General features: G+C 38.8%; 2 protein-coding genes across 2 annotated transcripts; both read right to left on the reverse strand.

Moving 5' to 3' along the window:
• Window positions 1–5: 5 nt before the first annotated feature.
• faua (FAU ubiquitin like and ribosomal protein S30 fusion a) lies at window positions 6–3,696 on the reverse strand. The gene is given in 5 exon segments (NM_001200162.1): window positions 6–176; window positions 625–680; window positions 1,011–1,155; window positions 2,912–2,994; window positions 3,677–3,696. Coding segments are annotated over 4 exon segments (402 nt in total). The 5' UTR covers window positions 2,987–2,994; window positions 3,677–3,696; the 3' UTR covers window positions 6–50.
• A 2,560-nt stretch (window positions 3,697–6,256) lies between these two features.
• On the reverse strand, window positions 6,257–17,259 carry prpf39 (PRP39 pre-mRNA processing factor 39 homolog (yeast)). The gene is made up of 14 exons (XM_017455920.2): window positions 17,103–17,259; window positions 14,271–14,836; window positions 14,029–14,154; window positions 13,789–13,907; window positions 13,520–13,687; window positions 13,027–13,204; window positions 12,513–12,620; window positions 12,220–12,384; window positions 11,655–11,781; window positions 7,898–8,166; window positions 7,486–7,670; window positions 7,218–7,292; window positions 6,911–7,028; window positions 6,257–6,717 (listed from the first exon to the last, which is right to left on the reverse strand). Exons 1-14 carry the CDS (start codon window positions 17,113–17,115, stop codon window positions 6,628–6,630), a joined length of 2,307 nt encoding a protein of 768 aa, XP_017311409.1. The 5' UTR covers window positions 17,116–17,259; the 3' UTR covers window positions 6,257–6,627.
• Window positions 17,260–20,947: the final 3,688 nt, after the last annotated feature.

Below are 20,947 nucleotides of genomic sequence, written 5' to 3' on the forward strand. Positions count from 1 at the left end.
GCTGTACATAACCTGCAACTTTATTATGAATACATGTCACAGAAAACTATTTAAGAGTTGGCATTAGGACCCTTCTTCTTTCCAAAGGTGGGCACCACATTCACAAAGCGACGGTTGTACTGGATGCGGCGCTTGGCGCGGCCAGTCTTCTTTTTCTTCTTTTCCTGCTTGTCCACCTGAAAGCAGCAGGACAGAGCAGATACTACCTCTGTTGCTTCCTTTTCACTCAGTCATGTCACTCCTCCTTACGAAGGATTTTTTGATTTGCATTTCAAATGACTCAACTTACACAAGCCTGACCATAATATTTGGATATAATTGGTAGAGAAAATCAAACTAATGAACACCTAACTTCATTAGTATTCAAAGGAAAAGGCACATGACAATCCTTTTTCCTGAATTAAAAAAAGACTGAATCCAGAAGAAAAAAAAAAAAAAAAAGACACCAGAGTACATCAAATCACAGCGAGTTCTTAGAAAAGTCTAGTGCAGTGTACTGACTTTAAAACTTGTGATTAGACAAGACATGGACCAGTCCCAATCACCACCACACACCCATTTTATTGTGGGCAATTTAGACAAAAGTAAAATAAAATCATTTTTAAAAAGGCCCTTTGGACTCACCTTGGGTGTCTGTCCTCGTACTTTTCCAGCACGAGCCAGAGAACCGTGGACCTTACCTAGAAAGATTAGAAGATCAATATAAAACCTGTTTAAGCAAAAACTCATTGCTCTTAAACGCAATGAAACATTTGATACTACTTTATTACAAAGCTCACTAATCATCTCTGTAAACATGGCCACAGGTTTTCATTCCAACTAATCAGGAGCCACAGCAATCTCAACCTGCTTTATAAACTGGTTCTGAAGTGACTATTACATGTGGCTCCAGTAATCTGCAGTAACTTAGACAATCAAACTGCAATAACTGTTCCTTAAACAGTTCTTATGGCTGGAAAGAGTTTAAAGTTGTACATCAACACAGCACTTTCTAAAATTCATGTACTTACCTCCCAGAAGCCTGCCAACAACCTCCAGAGTGCAGTGCTCTGAAATTCCACAGCTCATAAGGGTAGCAGCATCTTCAAGAGGGGTCCCAGACAGGAGAAGTACCTGGTCCTCCACACAAAGACCCTCTAGAGTCTGGACATGGGCCTGGGACACACACAAGCACCACATTTAGTCAGCATTGTCTGTATAAGCACACCACAATTGCAGATATGGGCAGATTACACATTTTCCTGTTCAGTAGTGATGTATCTGATGTCATGAACATGTCAAGTTTACTGGCAATACATTAACAGAGGACTTAAAATGATCTTTTACCACAGCTCTGTTGAATTATCTAATCTGATTGGTCAGAAGGTGTTAAAACTTTCTATACATCATTACAATACCGCTAACTAGACAGGATTAAATGTCCATGGGGTCCTTGAGGTTAAGTGTGCTAATTTTTACAGATGCTCTGTGACTTTAGCACCATCCGGATCAGCCGTGTCATTGTTTTTCTCCATCCTCCTAAGAAAATTACAGACCAAATTACCTATCATTTTTCACCAAGCTCAGTCGTCACCTGATCATTTTAGTCACCTCACATTGGCTACTGCTACTTGCAATATTCAGTCTCCTAGCTTGTGTATCAGTGACCCTCCCCCAGATTTTAAACCCTTCCTGAGACAAGAAATTAAAAATGAATGCTTATCATGTAACTTTGTGTATACCAGCATCTCTTCTCTAATTTAGTGCCTCTTCGACCACTCAGACAGCATGTTGTGAGTTGGATCAAGTGTTCACGTGACACGACATATGGGTACGTAACAAAACGCAACCCTCTATAAACTCATTGCTTTTATAGTGCACTGCAGGGATGATACAGTTTTGTAGGCTAACCCAGAAGTTAGCATCACCCTGGTTCCCTCAACAAAAACCCAAAAGGATTTTCCCATTTGGTGTTTGGATTAAAGCAGAAAATAAGCTCTGTGACCAACAAAACTCTCAAAAAAATAATTCTAACACGTTTTGTTCATAAAGATAATCTTCACAAATGAACATGACTTGTGAATTTTGAAGCCAAAATACAAAACGCCAGAAGTAGAAAAGCTAAAGGCTATAAACAAACTACATCAAGGTCGCATGACTTCAATGTCACGCCGCTTTTCCAATCTTTAATTTTAAACACTTCAATTGGAAAATACTATAAATCTACAAATTGGAATAGTTTGCAAGAGCGCGAGTATAAACACAACAACGCTGTAGTAGGAGTTTTCCTGTTCGATGTGACGTTTAATATCACGACTTCTCTAGTCCCATTTATCCACTTGTTAGCAACCATATTATTCAAGACACAAAAGCTTGCTTTTTTTAAATCATGAGTGGGGTATCACTGATTTATGTTGAACAAAACATAATATCATTTTTAAACTTGAAGCTGTCAAAATAAGATGATTAGCTCCTTGGGTTTCATGAAAAGTGACCCAACAAGAAAATGAACAATAAATGACACAAGTCATTACCTGATCTTTTGAAGAAGAAATGTTTTTCTCCACAGACCTAAAACCTTTACCTCAAGTGACTTCCCTTGTTAAATTTAAAACTGTAATCAATGGCAAACTATAATACAAGAGGACAAACACTTTGGGTTATGATGCTATAAAAAAGTCAACTTTCAGGGTGGTAGGAGTAGATCCTCTTCGTGTCAGCTCCTTCGGTGATAGTTTTCTTTTAACAGCAGACATTGTCATGTTTTATTCACTACTTAACGCACATCACCACCATGGTCATGACATTTTATAAGTTTGCATTTGCATCAGAAGCTTGTAAGGAGCTAACCCTGTTACTATGAGCCTTCATTGGCTGAAACATGGACACAGATATTGTGTTAGAAAATAAACAGGATCAGTGCACTTCTCACCTTGACATCCTGGACAGTCTCGTTTCCCGTCACCTCAAGGGTGTGCAGGTTCTGTGCACGCACAAAGAGCTGCATGATGATTGCTGAGGTAAAGAAAGAAATCAAATACGAGTCATGTTTTCATGGTGTACAAGTATTCAGAGGCTACACACGCGCTTGTCTGGCGGCAGCCATTTTGTTTGTGCTACGTCATTAATGACTTGTTCAGTTTATCTTGTAGCCTTTGGGTTCGGTCTTAACTAAGATCAAATCCAAAGCACGTAATGATTCAGAAATTAACCAGAACCATCGAAAGACTAGAGTAAAAATAACTAACAGATGACAACAGGTTATGATTAAAGTTCTCCAGCTGCTTGCCTCCTGTGCGGTTAACTTCCTGCCCCATTTTTACGCTAATGTGAGCTAGCTACCTACAACTATTCACCACATTCCGAGTTAACTAGTAATTATTTTAATCTTTCATACTTTGGATTCAAATAAACAGCTCATATAAAGCAGGAAATAAGGGCGTGTCGTGAAACGAGTCTCGTGCTGTGCGTTAGACAGGCCGTGCTCTCTGCTAGCTTTAGCTATTTGAACACTGTTCCACTCAGGCATGAGGCACGCGCTCAAGAATGTACAAAATTACACTCCCTATACACTGCACATTACCCTGAAAACGTGTACAGCGCATATTCCGAGCTTTATATATGCACACAAATGCTATTTAATCGACATTAAGAATGAAAACCAAAATAAATACGTAAAAAGAGAAACGGGCCTTACATCGCACGGTGCTAATCGGTCCACACGGAGCGAGAAAAGGACCAGCGCGTTGTCTGATGTGCGCATGTGCACGGCTAAGAATTCTGGGAAGGCGTGACGTCACTGCTAAGGACTTTGAAATCAGTTCAGTTTCACACTGGAATAAAGTTGGTTTGACGTTATACATTTATATTCGCGGATATGCGGAAATTAAGGGACCGTCTCTAAAGTTACATACGACATTGATAAAAAAAATATATATATATATATATATATATATATACATATATATATATATATACATACATACATACATACATACATACATGTACGTATGTATGTATGAATATACGCATATATATAACAGGACACCTATTTTTTGAAGAAAACCACTCAATCCCGTACGGGTCATTTTGACCCCCTTCATGCATTCGTGAAGGTTTTTTTTTGGTTCATGCATTGTAGGATTAAATATCAAAAATCTAAAAGGTGTGCGTCATAACTGACACCTAGTCAAACACTTTACAGTTGGTTGTGTGACTGTAATAGCTTATTTTAATAAATATCAGAAATCTAAAAGGTCGAGTCAGAAATTTCCTTACAAAATTGTAAATCTTGTACACCGTTGAGGATCACGTGTAATACAATAATAAATATAAACATGTAAGTTATTCTGATTTTCCTGTTTTAAAGTGTTCATTTGATTTGTATTTGTATTTTGTGTGAATTATTTGAAACATTGGAACACTTTCATCCTTTCTTCTTGGAAACTCAGCAAAAGTAGTAACATCCTTTATTCAGGAGACATAATTTAAAAAAAAAAAAATCCAAATAAGCTTTACAGATCTTTATTGGAAAGGGTTTAAACAATGTTTTCATGCTTGATCAGGGTGGCTGTGGCTCAGGTAGTAGAGCAGGTTGTCCACCCACTAATCGTAGAGTTGGCAGTTTCATTCCCTGCCCACCAGACACTGAACCCCAGGTTGCTCCGACGGCTCGCAGTGTGTGTGTGCGCGCGCGCGCGAGAGAGAGAGAGAGAGAGAGAGCTAGTAGAGCATGTACATTTACCATTGTTCAATGAACCATAAACAATTCTTGCACATGCGCCTGTGGAACAGTCCTTATGACACTGTTTACAGGCAGTAGGCAATTAAGGTCACAGTCACAATAACTTAGGACACTAAAGTGAATCTGAAATACACCAGAAGAAAGATGCCTAGGGTTCCTGCTCACCTGCAGGAACATTCCATTGGCCTGATGTGGCCACTGCAAAAAACTACAATGTCTGTAACATAAGACGCCTAAGACAGTGCAGCAGTGAGACAGGAAGGACAACTGATAGTCCTTGCAGTGTAAAATTACAAGTGTTCCCCCAGACTTGATCGAGAACCTACAAATGCCTTGATGGAAAAGTGGAATAACAGCTCACAGCAAGAACTGACAAATCTGGTGCAGTCCATGAGGATGAGCTGCACTGTAGTACTTAAAGCAGCTGGAGGCCACCATATACTCACTGTTACTTTTACTATTGAACTCCCCTTTGTTCAGGCACTCGTTATTCCATTTCTGTTCATCTAATGTCTGTGAAACTTGTTCAGTTTATGTCTCAGTTATGGAATGTTATGTTAATACAAATATTTACACGTTAAATTTGCTGGAAATAAAAGCGGTTTAATGTGAGAGGACGTTTCTTTTCTTGCTCAGTACATATGTTTTGTGCACCCCTCAGTATATAGACTACATTGGAAGTACGGTGACTTCAGGCATATTTAGATGTCAGGTAAATTGAGACAATAATGTTTAAAAGCCAGTTACACTGTGACGTCAGGGGTACTGAGATTACAAGAAATAAATTATAAATAGTTACTTACCTTTTGGCCAAGACACATTATGTTAATCGTGCATTCAGCCAAAGCCCTTTACAATTCAATTGTGTCAAACATGAGTATAACTAAAACGGCTCATTTACCAACAAACATTACCACAAAATGCAATTTTGCCAATTCAAGTAGTTTTCCACAAAAGCTCCAAATTACAAAAAAAAAAAAAAAAAAAAAAAAAAAAAAAAAAAAAAAAAAAAAAAAAAGGCATGGCAGCAACAAACAAATCAATCTGCAAATTCTGCACAGACTGTTTCTTACTTTCAAGAAAGCTTAGACAAAATAGAAGCTAGAAATCTGTCCCAACACATTACATTTCCTTATACACAATTGTATGCATCTGTAAAATCTTAAATATTTAGATCGCAGACAGGTTTATTTCAGGTGTTCAGTTTTATACCCGTTATGCTTTTATTTTTCTTTTTGTTGTGCATTTATTTGAGGAGTTTTATATTCTGCAAAAAGCCATTAAGCATTCAACAGTCTTGTGGTAGCTCACTTGTTTCCTAGAGGAATTCTGTAAAAAGCATTAGATCAACATTATTGCATTCACTACACAGAGGGGAAAACATCAATAAGCATAAGGGGAAAAAGGGCCATCCGTTGTTCAAGTAATGTAGGGATCACTAATCACTTACCCATAATGTAACTCACTCCAAGATGTTCAACACAAAGATCATTAGTAGTTAATGGCATCTTGCACAGAAAATCAAGACAAATGTCTCCACTATCTCTTTATTATGAAATTAATTCAAAATAAACAGCCTTCATTTCACATTTGGCTCTGAAAACAGTGATGACCCATTTAGGAGGGCAGAAACGGGATTTCAGAGTTTTCTACGTCCTACCGTAAAAATTTATTTCTTCCAAAACAATTACATTTCCAGAGAGACCATACTAAATCAAGCTAAAATTAAAACATCCGCACCTTTTTACAGAAAGAAAGGGGAAAAAAAAAAAGAAAAGAAAAAAGACTTCAATTCCAACACACATGCTCAGAACACAAAGAAACATGTCAAAAGAGAATGTCAAGAGTAGCAATAAGAACTGGTAAAAGGGATTTCAGCATCACTCCATCAGACTGGACACCATTCATGTCGGGGGTGGTGGGTAGTACTGATTATACTGGCCATACTGACCGTACTGGCCCCAAGTGTTCTGACTTCCCCAGGAGTTGTATTGCTATTTGGGGGGACGGACAAAAACAGGTTACAAACAGAACAGAGCACTGCATCTCTCAAAAGCAAAATTTAGCAAAGTTTAATAACATGACAATAAATTAATAGACAGTAAATAAATCCTTATATGCTGTACATTGAACCCAAATTCCTAGCAAAGATGATCAGGCCATTATATGGTACGTATGAAAACACACCTGATACCAGTTATTATAGTTGTATCCTCCATGATTAGCTTGCATGTCTGGCATCATTTGGCCAGATGCTGCCGAGCCATCATCCACGCGCTGTCTCTTTGAATCTGGCTCTTGTGACCTTTGTAACAACAACCACCCAAAAAAAAAAGTTTAGAAGTGTTAGTGATTTTTGTAAAGAATTCTGAGAGCTAATTACCATTTTAAACTCAAAATGGAACACTTGGATATCAAATGCTAAAGAAATGTTAGTGGCAATAAAAATTAATCGATGCACTGCCAATACATAAGTTTCTTAGTAGTAACTTACCCATTTTCTGCTTTCCTCTTCGTGGAGTCCTGCTCCTTCACAAGTTTTTGATGTTGTTCATAAGCAGCTACAAGCCTGAGTGAGAAAGAAAAGCAGATTTCGTTCTAGTTCTAAAGTCATGTGAAGTGAATGTTGTAATAAGTAAATATAGGCAGGACAATAAATAATGCTGTCATACTTTCATGACTCTGGAGCTACAGTTTAGGAGAAGTTGAAAGGAGATATGATTACAACTGGTAAAAGTTTTTAAAATAAATACTAAACTCACACATTTATATCGCTTCCAAAGTCCTCAAGAAACGATAATTTTTGCTGTGAGAATGTTACACGCGCCTCTAACGGCATGGTGCTGCTGAGCGCCCGGTCGAAGCATGCCAAGATCTCTGCCTCATTCTGCTGCACGTCTCCACTGTATTCCAGCTCCAGCAGGTTCAGGTAGAGCTTGGGACTGGTCTGGTAAGGGGGAAAGGGGTTGGATCAGAGATATAGTGAGTCCATCAAGTTACAAAACACATTCAACTGTTTTCCTGCAGCAAAGTGCTGCTTTTAAAAAAAAAAAAAAGAAAAAAAAAAAAAAAGAAAAAAAAAACCCACACACAAACTAAATACTAGTTAAAAGAATCATCAAATCCATAATCATTGTTAGTCTCTTGTTAAAGTCTTGTGAAAAGCCAGTTTACCTCATCCTTCTCAACAGCCTCTAGCAATACATTTTTAGCCTTCCCAACATTCCGCTGTACTTTGAGGAACTGCCTTGCCAGCTTCACAGAGAAGAAGGTCGATTCACTTGTGTTTTTTGCATTCTTGATGGCGTCCTCTAGAAGAGCTTCCGCTTCATCCAAGTTCCCATGACGACGTTCAAGGCTCACACGACGTAGTCTCACCATGGCCAAACCAGGAACCGCCTCCTCCAGACTCTTCAGGATGCCTCGAGCCTCATCAATGTTCCCTGGAGAAACAAAATTGTACCTTAAATCTCCAATACTTATAGATCAGTATTCTAGCATAGAGGTGTACCTCAGGACTACAATCCTGCAGATCCCAATTAAAGGGTTATATAGAGCAGGTGATCAAATATGGAGCTTATAGGACAAAGACCATGTTGATGAACATAAGAATGTACTGGATAGAGAAAGGTGTTGTGCTGCACATTTACTGCATGTCAGTACAAACTAAAATAAGTGAGAGTGGCCAAGGTGAGAACAGGGGAGGGGATTAGCATCTGAATACTTTTATACCATGAAAACATGACTTGTATTTGATTTGTCTTTCTTTACCTCAGCAATCAAATATGCATGTGGTGTTATATATATATATATATATATATATATATATATATATATATATATATACACATACACATACATATACATACACATACATATACACACACACATATATACATACACACACATTTCTCTAATGTAGAGGAAGAGTTGTTAAGTCATTTGGGTGAGTTTCAGATTGTTAAGTCTGAAATAAAATTTCTAAAAAAAAAATTAAGTTACAGGGGGGAATGATACATTTTGCATCTGACTGCAAAACAAGTGTGTATTTCCCATTGAATTTGCATTAGAAACACAGTAACCTGCAAATAGAAGAAACTTTAATTCTCAGTGATGTCACGGTGTCCAAAAATGATTTGTTTAAACCAGCCTTGATTGTAACGTTCAGTATTTAATATCTAACAGCTAAAAGCAACTTTAAGACAGTTTATTAAATTAGATTTCAAAGTGTCTACTTTAATATGTTTTAACACAAAGGATCCACAGCAACCCTATTTATACAAACTGTTACAAGAGTAACATTAGGAGTATCGATTAGTTGGTCTGCACACGGTACATTTACTCATTACGTTACTTCTGCTCTGAAAACACTCCAGAGAGTAAATACTAAAAGTTGTGTCCCAAATGACGTACTATGACGCACTTATACTATGCACTTTGTATTGCAGTGTTTCACAGTTTCCCTAGTGGTCAGTGGTGTAATAGCAGGGGGTCCATAGGAATGTTTTAAAAGTGTTTAAATTATACTTTGTTAAATTTATCAAAATATATTCAAAGGAGATGTTTCAAAATTAATCAATTTGGTTCTTTGCGCGCATTCACAAATACCACGTTAGCTGTGCTGACGATCATTCATTGATGGTTCATTATTTACAAATTTGATAATTTATTATTTACAAATGAAATGATAATTTGCAAAAACTTGAGTGGTAGACAAGTTCAAGTGTCACATTGATGGATTAAAAAAAAAAAAAAAAAAAAGCATAATTCAGAGAGTCAAATTAAATGTCACACCAACAATAAAATGGAATTGAACTTGGTAATTGCTAGGACTGTAGAATTCAGTGCCGTTTGTGCATCCATAAAAAGTAATGCATAAATACTTATATATAAAAATATAAAACACCCCTTGAATTTTTGCAAATATATCTTTTAATCTGACAACACTGAAGAAATGACACTTTGCTACAATGTAAAGTAGTGAGTGTACAGCTTGTGTAACAGTGTAAATGTGCTGTCCCCTCAAAATAATTCAACACAGCCATTAATGTCTAAACCGCTGGCAACAAAAGTGAGTACACCCCTAAGTGAAAATGTCTGCTTCAGTACATGTTGGCATTCATGGTTCCCTCAATGAACTATAGCTCCCCAGACCATGACACTCCCACCACTGTGCTTGACTGTAGGGAAGAAACACTTGTCTTTGTACTCCTCACCCGGTTGCCGCCACACACGCTTGACACCATCTGAACCAAATAAGTTTATCTTGGTCTCATCGGACCACGGGACATGGTTCCAGTAATCCATGTCCTTAGTCTGCTTGTCGTCAGCAAACTGTTTGCGGGCTTTCTTGTGCATCATTTTTAGAAGAGGCTTCCTTCTGGGACGACAGCCATGCAGACCAATTTGATGCAGTGTGCGGCATATGGTCTGAGCATTGACAGGCTGACCCCCCACCCCCTCAACCTCTGCAGCAATGCTAGCAGCACTCGTACGTCTATTTCCCAAAGACAACCTCTGGATATGACGCTGAGCACGTGCACTCAACTTCTTTGGTCGACCATGGCGAGGCCTGTTCTGAGTGGAACCTGTCCTGTTAAACTGCTGTATGGTCTTGGCCACCATGCTGTAGCTGTAGGGTCTTGGCAAGCTTCTTATAGCCTAGGCCATCTTTATGTAGAGCAACAATTCTTTTTTTCAGATCCTCAGAGGAGTTCTTTGCCATGAGGTGCCATGTTGAACTTCCAGTGACCAGTATGAGGGAGTGTGACCTACTGAGCATCTGTGGGGCATCCTAAAACGGAAGGTGGAGGAGCACAAGGTCTCCAACATCCACCAGCTCCGTGATGTCATCATGGAGGAGAGGAAGAGGACTCCAGTGGCAACTTGTGAAGCTCTGGTGAACTCCATGCACAAGAGGGTTAAGGCAGTGCTGGGAAATAATGGTGGCCACACAAAATATTGACACTTTGGGCCCAATTTGGACATTTTCACTTAGCAATGTACTCAATTTTGTTGCCAGCTGTTTAGACATTAACGCCTTTGTGTGAAGTTATTTTGAGGGGACAGCACATTTACACTGTTATACAAGCTGTACACTCACTACTTTACATTGTAGCAAAGTGTCATTTCTTCAGTGTTGTCACATGAAAAGATAATCAAATATTTACAAAATGTGAGGGGTGTACTCACTTTGGAGAGATCGTGATATAGAGATCAGTATAAGTATAATTATATTACACACATTTATGTATTGCTTTTTATGGATGCAAAAAAAAAACAACAACCCTGAATTAAACTACAGTTCTAAATTAATATGGTGTGTGTCCGTGTGTATTGGGTTCTAGGTGTCTTAGGTTTATATTCGTAACACTCAGTTTGTGGATTTTATTTTAAATAAATGGGGCAAGTTTGCCCCCATCCGATTAATCGAAAAAATTACTGTCCAACTAATCGACTGTGAAAATTGCTAGTTGCAGCCCTAGCCATGTCTGTAGTCCAATCAATATTATGTTGCAAATAATTAACCACAGTAAAAGAAAAATGTCTACTGATTGACTTTAGAGCCACGCATCAGCTCTTTACAGTTTTAACATGCGAGGAAATAGGAATTCTATAATAGTATGCTCAAATAGGATTATTATATTTCATTTATACATTTTAAATATAGATTTTATTTATTTTATGATGGCCAACATGGTGAGAAATGTATTCTATTTTTGAATGTGTTGACAAAAATGCAAAATCCCCAACCCCCTCATAAAACAAAACAGCACATCCCCATTCAATTTCTCTTGCTCAGATCCAGACGAACTGATATGATCAACAGTAGGTGTGTGACTTCACACTGGCCTGGGAGGCTTGATCTGTTTGCTGTTCCACACAGTCAAATGTGGACAATACCGTACACTAAGAGTACAGTGAAATTCACCTTGCTGTTCCTCAAAGGCTGCCCAGAGAACATGGATGGTAGGCTTCTTCGGCAGGTGGACGGTGCATGCTTTCTTGAAGATGTGCCTCACTCCCTCTGTGCTGTAGCTCTCCAGGTACTTGGCATACTTCAGAAGTAAAGAAGGAAAGATGAGAAGGGGGTGGAAAAGAGAAAGAAAGAGAGAGAAAGAGAGGGGGGGGGGGGGGGGGGTGAAAAGGTAGAAATGGGAAAGAACACAGAAATTAAGTTTTCATTTCTGATTCCTGCACCGGTGAATTTCCATTGACAAGATCGTTTTGAGAATTTCTGTTTTAAACCCATCAGCACCTTCATGGAACCAATAAGATAAGTTTCTGTAAGGTAGTGGGAGACGGAGAGATGCAACGAAGTTGGCATATGCTGGAGTCAAATCTTGTGTGGCAAGCTGGCCATCCCCTAATACAACAGATACAGTCAAATATCAACGTTACACGCAAAGAGTGCAGGAAGTTTTACTGAGGAAGTGAAAACGTTGATTGGGGGGACAGGAGGAACGAAAGTCTCTGCCAAACGGAGCTCTATTTACCTTTATCCAAAACTCCTCGTACAGGGCACAGGCGATCAGGCAGCGCTCAAACAGAACCACTACACGCTCCGGTGTCCCATTCTCCAGCTCAAAGTCCAGGTACTCCCTCCAGTTGCTAAGCTGAGTCTTCTCCAAGGCTTTCACATGGAAATATGGACGCTTGATCTAGTGGAAGGGTTAAAAAAAATAAAATACATTTTATAGTGTTGATTCAGAACACTGTGTAAATTAAAAACTTTAAATTTTTAGTAAGTAAATGACTAGAGAAAAGTTCAAATAAAACAAACACTTACCCCTTCTTCAAAGGCCCAACGCTTGCTGACTTCATGTTCATTGTGGTTAAATATCTCTTGACGCGTCTCGATCACCTTATGTCGCATGTTCTCGATCTCTGTGACTCTCTAGAGGAGAAATGGACAATTATGTGCCATCGCATTACAGCATGCTCAACTTATCGAGTGACGTGCAAACTGCATATTCAGCTACCAAGGTTTTACATCACCATGAGCTCGAGAGAAATTAGCAGCATCTTGCGCTGGGATAAGCACGGTATGCACACCCTGCACATCAGCTGCGGCCCAAGCCGAGGGAGGGCTGAGGGACGGTGTCATTCCGTCACGGTCCCGTCCCACTTTTAGATCGACTCCCTGATTGGATGCCAACTTGGATCCTCAGGTATTCATTGGCTGCTAACGGAAAGACACCTCTTCAAACCTGTACAGTTTTGCTTCTCTCCAGGATCAGGTAGGACCCTCCCTATCCCTGGCATGTTTTAAAACCCACAAAAATTCCAGCTTGGGCTCTTACCTTTGCTGGGTCAGGAAGGTCTTCTGTGCCTGGTGGTAGCTCCTCGCTGGGGGTTTCCTCCTCTCCTTCTCCCTCTCCACTGGGCTTATTGGCAGCTGCAAGTTCCAATCTCAGCTGAACAAACTCCTCTTCAGACAGGAAGTGCTTAGGATTATTGTTTTGCACATGATCCTTGAACCTGGAAACAATATAATGTATACCATTAACTGTGGAATGACGTTTTGTATTCCCTGGTGAACATTCCATAAATAAATAAATAAATAAATAGATAAATAAATAAATAAATAATATATATATATATATATATATATATATATATATATATATATATATATATATATATATATATATATAAAAAAAAAAAACCCTGACTCCATAATCTTTAGACATTACCATGAATATAAAGCTTATTTCAATCATATCTGCAGTGTTATCTACCATGTTTACTCAGATAACAGAACATGGACATATTTTACACATTTATAACACAAACCTCTGGAAGTGCTGGGAGTACAGCTGAGTAGGAATTCCCAGGACACGGTCATAAACTGCTGTAACATTGGCTAACTTGTTCTGCTCAGTCTCCCAGCCAATATAAGCTTCCCACAGACGGTCTGACCGAAAGTCTGTACCTGCAGCAAGAACTGCATGCTCATAGGCACTGGGGGGGAGGGAAAAAAGAAAAACAAGACATTTAGGACCTAGAACACAAGCGATCAAAATACAATCCATGTTATTTGGACTTCTGGACAATATACTTACGCTCGCATGCGATTCTCAGCCTCTCCATCACTAGTGTCTTGGTTCTCCTTTAAGAAAGTTATATAATGAAGCCAAAGATCAACACTGAGTGGGATGGCTTGCAGACCTCTGCGATACACCTGGCGGGACAAGAAAGAGTTAACACCAAGTCAAACATACAATTTTAATGTAATGGCATTGGATAAAAATCAAGTGTGCAAACTACAGCTTGGATGCATTTACGACAAAGAGATGCCTTACCTCATCCGCCTCCTGTATGCAACCATGCTTTTTTTCTATGTCTGCATATTTCTTCCAGTATCCGTAGCAATAAGGATAGCGTAGAAAAAAGGCATCAAACGCCTTTCTCGAAGTGAGTAGGTGATTCTGGGGGGAAAAGAAAAGAAGAAGAAAAAAAAAAAAAAAACAATTAAATGTCTTAATCTACAACGAACCCGATGTGCTCTTTGTTTAATCTGTTCATTGATTTATGTAGCACTTACCTCTTGTTCAACATATTGCAGGAGGTAGACCCAGCCATTAAAGTCCTCAGGATCATCCTCAACCACCTTATAGAGCCTCTCGAAGTCAGAGGGGAGCGAAAGTTTTGACACTGATGCATCTCCCACTTCACTTCCCTCTTTGGACCCATCCTCAAGCTCCATATTAGCTGGGCTGTCCGAGCTGCCTGTTTCAGCCTGCTTTTCTGAGCTCAACTCTGACTCTTTGAGATGACCCTCTGCAGCCTGTCCATTTGTTCCGGGCTGATTGCCATCAACATAGGTTGATGTATCGTGCTGTTCAGAAAGGCCAGATTTTTGCTCCACTGCAGACTGTGAATGACCATCTACCGAGTACTGCTCCAGCAGGCCTTCTTCTGGGTTCTGTTGATTTGCAAGAGCAGCAAAAGTGTCAGGTACTTGGTCCATTGTCCACTGAGCATCAGGAGCCAAGTTAGGAAGGTCAGGAACGAAGCCATCTCCTGCATCTTCCATAGGAGTTGCATCCCCGTTGTCAGAGGCATTTGCACCAACCATCCCAGTCATAGCCTCTTCTGAGTGTTGCAGATCTAAAGAATTACACAAAATAAAATCAGAACGCTGTAATCTAACATCTGATATCAAATGGTGATTTAAATTCACTGTTCCTGATCAAGTATGGGTCTCCTTACTGAAAGAGCAGTGTGTTGTACATGCAGAAATGTAAAGGCTAGTTTTTGTATATTGTTTCCCACCCCACAGTCCACATTATAGTACTGTTGTAGACAAAGTCCCTGCAGTAAATTGGTGCATATAGCACATTTTTAAAAAAATTATTCCATCACAGAGAATTTTAAGATTTTGTGATGATCTGATCATAACTGACTTGACTCATGAGGTTAGAAGTTTGTACCGGCCAACATCAGTGAATGGGGAAAAAAAGAAGAAAAAAAAAGTTAACCCATTCACCCCATGAGGACATGAGATTGTGGGCATGTGCCATCTTTACACACACCATCTATTATCCATCCTAAATAGTTTCCGAGATTAGAATTAGTGTATCCCAAATCGTATTATGTTGAAGCGAGTATCCCAGAAGCACCCAGATGGTCCACTATTTCCAGTAGATTTTTGAAGCTTGGCTCCTTGGACACTTTCAGCTAATATTACCCACAACTCTTTGCATGAGGGAGTAATAGTTATGAGACCATTTGAGTCACCTAATCCAACCTGCGGACATGGCAGACGAGCGCAACCTCGGTGATGCGTCTTCAGTATTTAAGTGTAAGAACGTAAAAAGGTTCAGCACCAAATATAAACAAAGCAAAATAAAAATCAAGAGAATGGTAAACTTCAATTATATAGTAGAAATTATATAAAGTATAATTATACAAATGTTCTCCTTGTTAGTATGTCCCAGTACATACATACTCTCATTACACACTTAAACGTATGTAGGTTTTTTTCTTCACAAGGAGTACATAGTACAAGTAGGAGAACTGGGACACAGCACATGAATAATAGTTGACTGGGCAGTCCTAAGATTACATGGGGGAAGTAGACTCAAGCAGAAAGTATGCTTCACTTTCTACGCATATGCTAGGAACAGCATACGATAAGCATGCCGCAAATTTCATCAGCATAGTACAAGTACTGTACACATGCCGCCTGATTTTTCAGGTCACACAGACGCATTCAATTATTTTGGACCATTTGTTCCTCAAGGTGAGGACAGTGAGCCAGGGCCGTTGACTCTCAAGGGAGATGAAGAAAAAAAACAGAAGAGACAGAAACGAATGCAGGTTAGAAAGTATCTGCATTTGTATAATTATAGCCTTAAAGAGTATAAGGATTTGTATATGGGTGGCAAGAAATTGCCTGCTACATGTCAAATGCAGTATACTTTGAAAGGCTATGCGTACTACTGTGCGCACACGCTAGCGTACGCGTAAAAAACGAATTATATACCGGCAGCTTTAAACAAATACAGTACGCGCGTACTCTGCTGATTTTTTGCATCACACGTACTGTACACGTAAAAAGTGAAGAATACTTTCTTCTTGATTAGGAGTACTGGGACGCAGCAAAGTAATGTAATTGCATATATACACAAAGACACACACGGCTTACAAAAGCCGACGGAGGAAGACGATCCAGAGTTCTTCCAGAAAACCGATGATCAATTGTGACTGCTGTATATTTTTCGATACCAGATGCCACGTTTTTAATATTTAGAACGGTATTTAGGTGCTATGCATAAAAGGTCCTGAAGGCAAACGGAAACGAATCCGTTCCTGCGCCAGGGTTTATGCTAAAATACCAAACACGAGCTAGCACGTTAGCCGTCCAAGCCAGCTCTCTTAACTAATCTTCACTAAAGATCAATTTCGGGGGAAACTGTTGCACTCTGCTTATCTAATTGTCCAGTTATGTAAATATTTGCCCATGCTGTGAACGCCATTACGGCAGTTTTATAGTGGAAAAAGCTGGTTAGTATTTACCCAACAGCTAGCCTAACTAGATACACTTAGCAAGTTACCCCTGAACCCTTTGCGGATTTTGTGCCCTAAATTTTGACAAATTAAGTAAATAGACTATAAGCCAAACCTAATCAAAGCCTAAGCATTATTTATAGTTGTTCACGTAAAACCAGCAAGCTACGCAACAGAGCGCGGTGCCAGCTAGCAAAGCTAACAGCGCCGGTTTGATTTGAGGCCTAGTTCATTAGCCACAAAGCTAAACGCTAGCAACACGAGCATGTACACATTGTCATCGAGATCATCGCGAATAACTCCAACCATACATTTAAAACGAACTTATAATAAATTCAAAGCATTATTCTGAAGGTTTACGTACCAGATTGTTCCATGAAACTTTGTTCGCAGAAGAATTTCTCTCAACTTTTGAAGTTATCTTTTCAACAACATGTGGTCGCGTTACCGAGCTCTCGTGCTACACTTCCTCACAAGGGCAAGACCGTCCCGCGCATGCGCACTGCGCCCGAAGCCGCTAAATAGGCGGGTGGCTAAGCAGATGCGAGTTTGTTGGCTTCTTTTTGGGCCTGTTTCGAATTTAAGGGAAAGCGTGTTTTACCTAATAATCTAATGATTAATGATTGGAATATGGTCAAATTTATCAATGTAATATGTTTTTTTTATGATTATATATATATATATATATATATATATATATATATATATATATATTTATATTTACAGTGGCAAGAAAAAGTATGTGAAAAGTATATTTTGGAATTTCATGGTTTTCTGCATAAATTTGTCATAAAATGTGATCTAATGTTCATCTAAGTCAATGATATTGACAAATATGATGTGTCTAAAATAAAACACAAAAAAAATCTGATCTTTTATGTCTTTATTGAGAACAACAACAAAAAAAAACTCATAGTGCTTGTGGAAAAAGTATGTGAACCCTTAGTTAATGACCTCAAAAAAGCTTCTTTTTTTTTGCACACCTGGAGTCTCGTTAAGAAAATGAGTTTGGAGGTGTGGACTACAGCTACTTTGACTGATAAAAACCCCTCAAACGTTTGGAGTTTGTTCTGCACAAGAAGTTTATGTGAGCCAAGCCTTGCCAAAAAGGGGTTTCAGAGGGGTTATGATCAAGAATTGTTGACTTACATAAAGTTGGCAAGGGACACAAACTGATTTCACAGACTTTAGAAATTCACCAGTCTACAGTTAGGCAAACGTTTTACAAATGGACACACTTTGAGACTGTTGCTACTCTATCAAGAATTGGGAGTCTAGTCAAAATGACACCAAGAGCACATCGAAGACTCATCAATGAGGTAAAGAAACAACGCTGAATGACCGCCAAAGATTTGAAGGCATTGTTGGAACTGGCTAACCTCTCTGTTCATGAGTCTACAATATGTAAAACATTGAACAAGCAGGGTATCTATGGCAGGACACCATGAAGGAAGCCACTGCTTACTAAAAAGGACATTGCTGCACACCTGAAGTTTGCAAAACAGCACATTGACACTCCACAGTGGTATTGGCAAAATGTTTTGTGGACTAATTAAACTAAGATTGAACTATTTGGGGGGGAAACCACACAGCACTACATCTGGTATAGAAAGGGCACAGCATATTATCATGAAAGCATCATCCCAACTGTAAAGTATGGTGGAGGAAATATCATGATTTGGGCCTGCTTTGCTGCATCAGGGCCTGGCCAGCTTGCAAGCACTGAGGGAAAGACGAATTCCCAAGTATATCAGACAATTCTTCAGGATAATATGAGAATATCTGTATGTCAGCTGAATCAGTGTAGACGTTGGGTGATTCAACAGGACAATGACTCAAAACACCGGAGCAAGTCCACAACAGAATGGCTTCAGAAAAACAAAATCTGCCTTTTGGAGTGGCCAAGTCAGAGCCCAGACCTCAACCCAATAGAGATGCTATGGAATGACTTGAAGAGACCCATACACATGAGATGTACAAAGAATATGACAGAGCTAAAGCAGTTCTGCCAGGAAGAATGGGCTAAAATTCCTCCTGAACGATGTGCAGGTCTTGTCCACAGCTACAGGAAGTAATTGGTTGAGGTTATTGCTGCGGGGGGTCACCCATTTATTAATTCTAAGGGTTCACTTACTTTTTCCACTGCCATTTTGAATGTTGAATGAGTGTGCTCAATAAAGACATGAGGGATTGGAATTTATTTTGTGTTACTATTTTAGGCACATCATATTTGTCAATACCCTTGACTTAGATGACCAGATCACATTTTATGACACATTTATTCAGAAAACCATGAAATATATAACATACTTTTTCTTGCCTGTGTGTGTGTATGTATGTATGTATGTATGTATGTATGTATGTGTATATAATATATATTACTCCTTTCCATATCCAACTACACTTCAAAGAATTCTAAACAAGGCCTTGAAATAATCTCCAATTAGAAAGAAAACGCAAACAAAAACCACTCACGCCTGTCAACCAACACGTGTCATGGTGGAACAAATCTCAAGTGCTCAGCTCCTGACTGTAGATTATATAGGTATATCTTTCTTTGTTTTTAAAGAATGATTATTATACACTTCACACTACTCTACTTACACTGTTCAGCTATGAAAGCAGTAGTAGCAGTTACACCACCACCTTTTCAGGTGATTGTGTATAATTTACTAACAATGGTGTCTCTAATGTCTACGTGTGTTGTAATCTGTTATCTTGCTTCACACGCTGTATGTTGTGATTTGTGCACACACACAAACACTGTTTACTTTGTATCAGTACAAATTCCGGCAATGTTTTTGGGAGGCATTTAATAATGCTGAATCGTATGCTCAGCAAAAAGCTTTATTTGAGCTATTTATAAACCTGAGGTAGCTCCAAAAAAAAAGCAGTTGGTTTACAAACCGAAAACACTAACAGAAGCACTTTGGATTTGTATTAACAATGACTTGAGTCGACATGAAGTGTAGTAAAATTCTAGTGTAATTATAATTTCATCAGCCAGATGTGCCAAGCCAGACAGTTGCAGTAGAACTGTGTCTAGGGCCACTAGATAAAAGGGTGCCTCAAGGGGTCTGAGCGAAAAAGTTTGTCTAGACAAGATAATTAAAGAAGGCACTTGCACAGGGTTAAGAAAGTCATGAAAACCACCAGCAAACATATTTACTGACCTTGAGCTGACTGTTAGTCAGGAGTTGTTATAGGTGTTCTTTGCTAGACAGTGCTAGATTATCAGTGCATGTTACACCTTGTTGAAGTCTGTCATGATACATGGTAACAGGTAGTGCAATTCAGCAGGTTAATAGTGCAGAGAAATCAAAACAATACCTATAGCATATAACATATTTGGATACAAATGTTTTATGCATTATGTAGGGTAGCTAAAATCATGTCATGAGAAAACATAAAAATATCCTAAAACTATATGTGATTCACTACAGTGGAGATATGAAAACATGCATTCTTAATGCAAACATTAAAAACATATTGCAATTAGACAAAAGTACAGTTGTAATTATTCATTCATGTTCAGTAACTGCTTTTTCTCAGTCAGGATTGTGGTGGATCTGGAGTGTATCCTGGAAACACTGGAAGTGAGGTAGGAATACAACTTAATGAGATGCCAGTCCATTGCAGGACACCATGTATACACATTTGCACCTACTATTGGCTACAATAGCCAATCCACTTACCAGCATGTTTTTGGGAGGAGGGACGAAAACTAGAGAACCAAAAGAAACCCAAAACAGACACTAGGAGAACATGTAACGCTAAAATTACAATTCCCTTGCCAGCCTAAACATTCTACATGGTGTCCCAAAAGTCTCCATACATAAAGGACTGTGTTTGCCAAAACCAGGTCAGTTGTGCCTTCATAAGTGGCTGTTCATGGGCGTCTTCTTCTTGGTTAGTCTGCAACATTTCCAGGCTTTTTGAATTTGTTAATAAGTTTGGCAACAGTGTTGTGTTTGCCATGTTTCCTGTTAAAGCCCACCACAACCTTGCAACAGATTCCCGATCCAGCCATGAAAATGATTTCAATACATTCTTCTTGTCAAAGGCTTTCTTAAAGACTAATTGGGAAACATACATACAATATATATATATATATATATATATATATATATATATATATATATATATATATATATATATATATATATATATATATACACACACACACTCATATATACATACATACACACA

This window comes from Ictalurus punctatus, chromosome 25 (assembly GCF_001660625.3).
Source record: "Ictalurus punctatus breed USDA103 chromosome 25, Coco_2.0, whole genome shotgun sequence".
Lineage (NCBI taxonomy): Eukaryota > Metazoa > Chordata > Actinopteri > Siluriformes > Ictaluridae > Ictalurus > Ictalurus punctatus.

Excerpts from the sequence above, each read along its gene's own strand:
- prpf39 (XM_017455920.2), bottom strand. Across the intron at positions 12,385-12,512 it reads GTTGGGCCTTTGAAGAAGGG|ATCAAGCGTCCATATTTCCA; the intron begins GTAAGTGTTTGT and ends CCCTTCCACTAG. Across the intron at positions 7,671-7,897 it reads AGGCTGTTGAGAAGGATGAG|ACCAGTCCCAAGCTCTACCT; the intron begins GTAAACTGGCTT and ends CCCCCTTACCAG.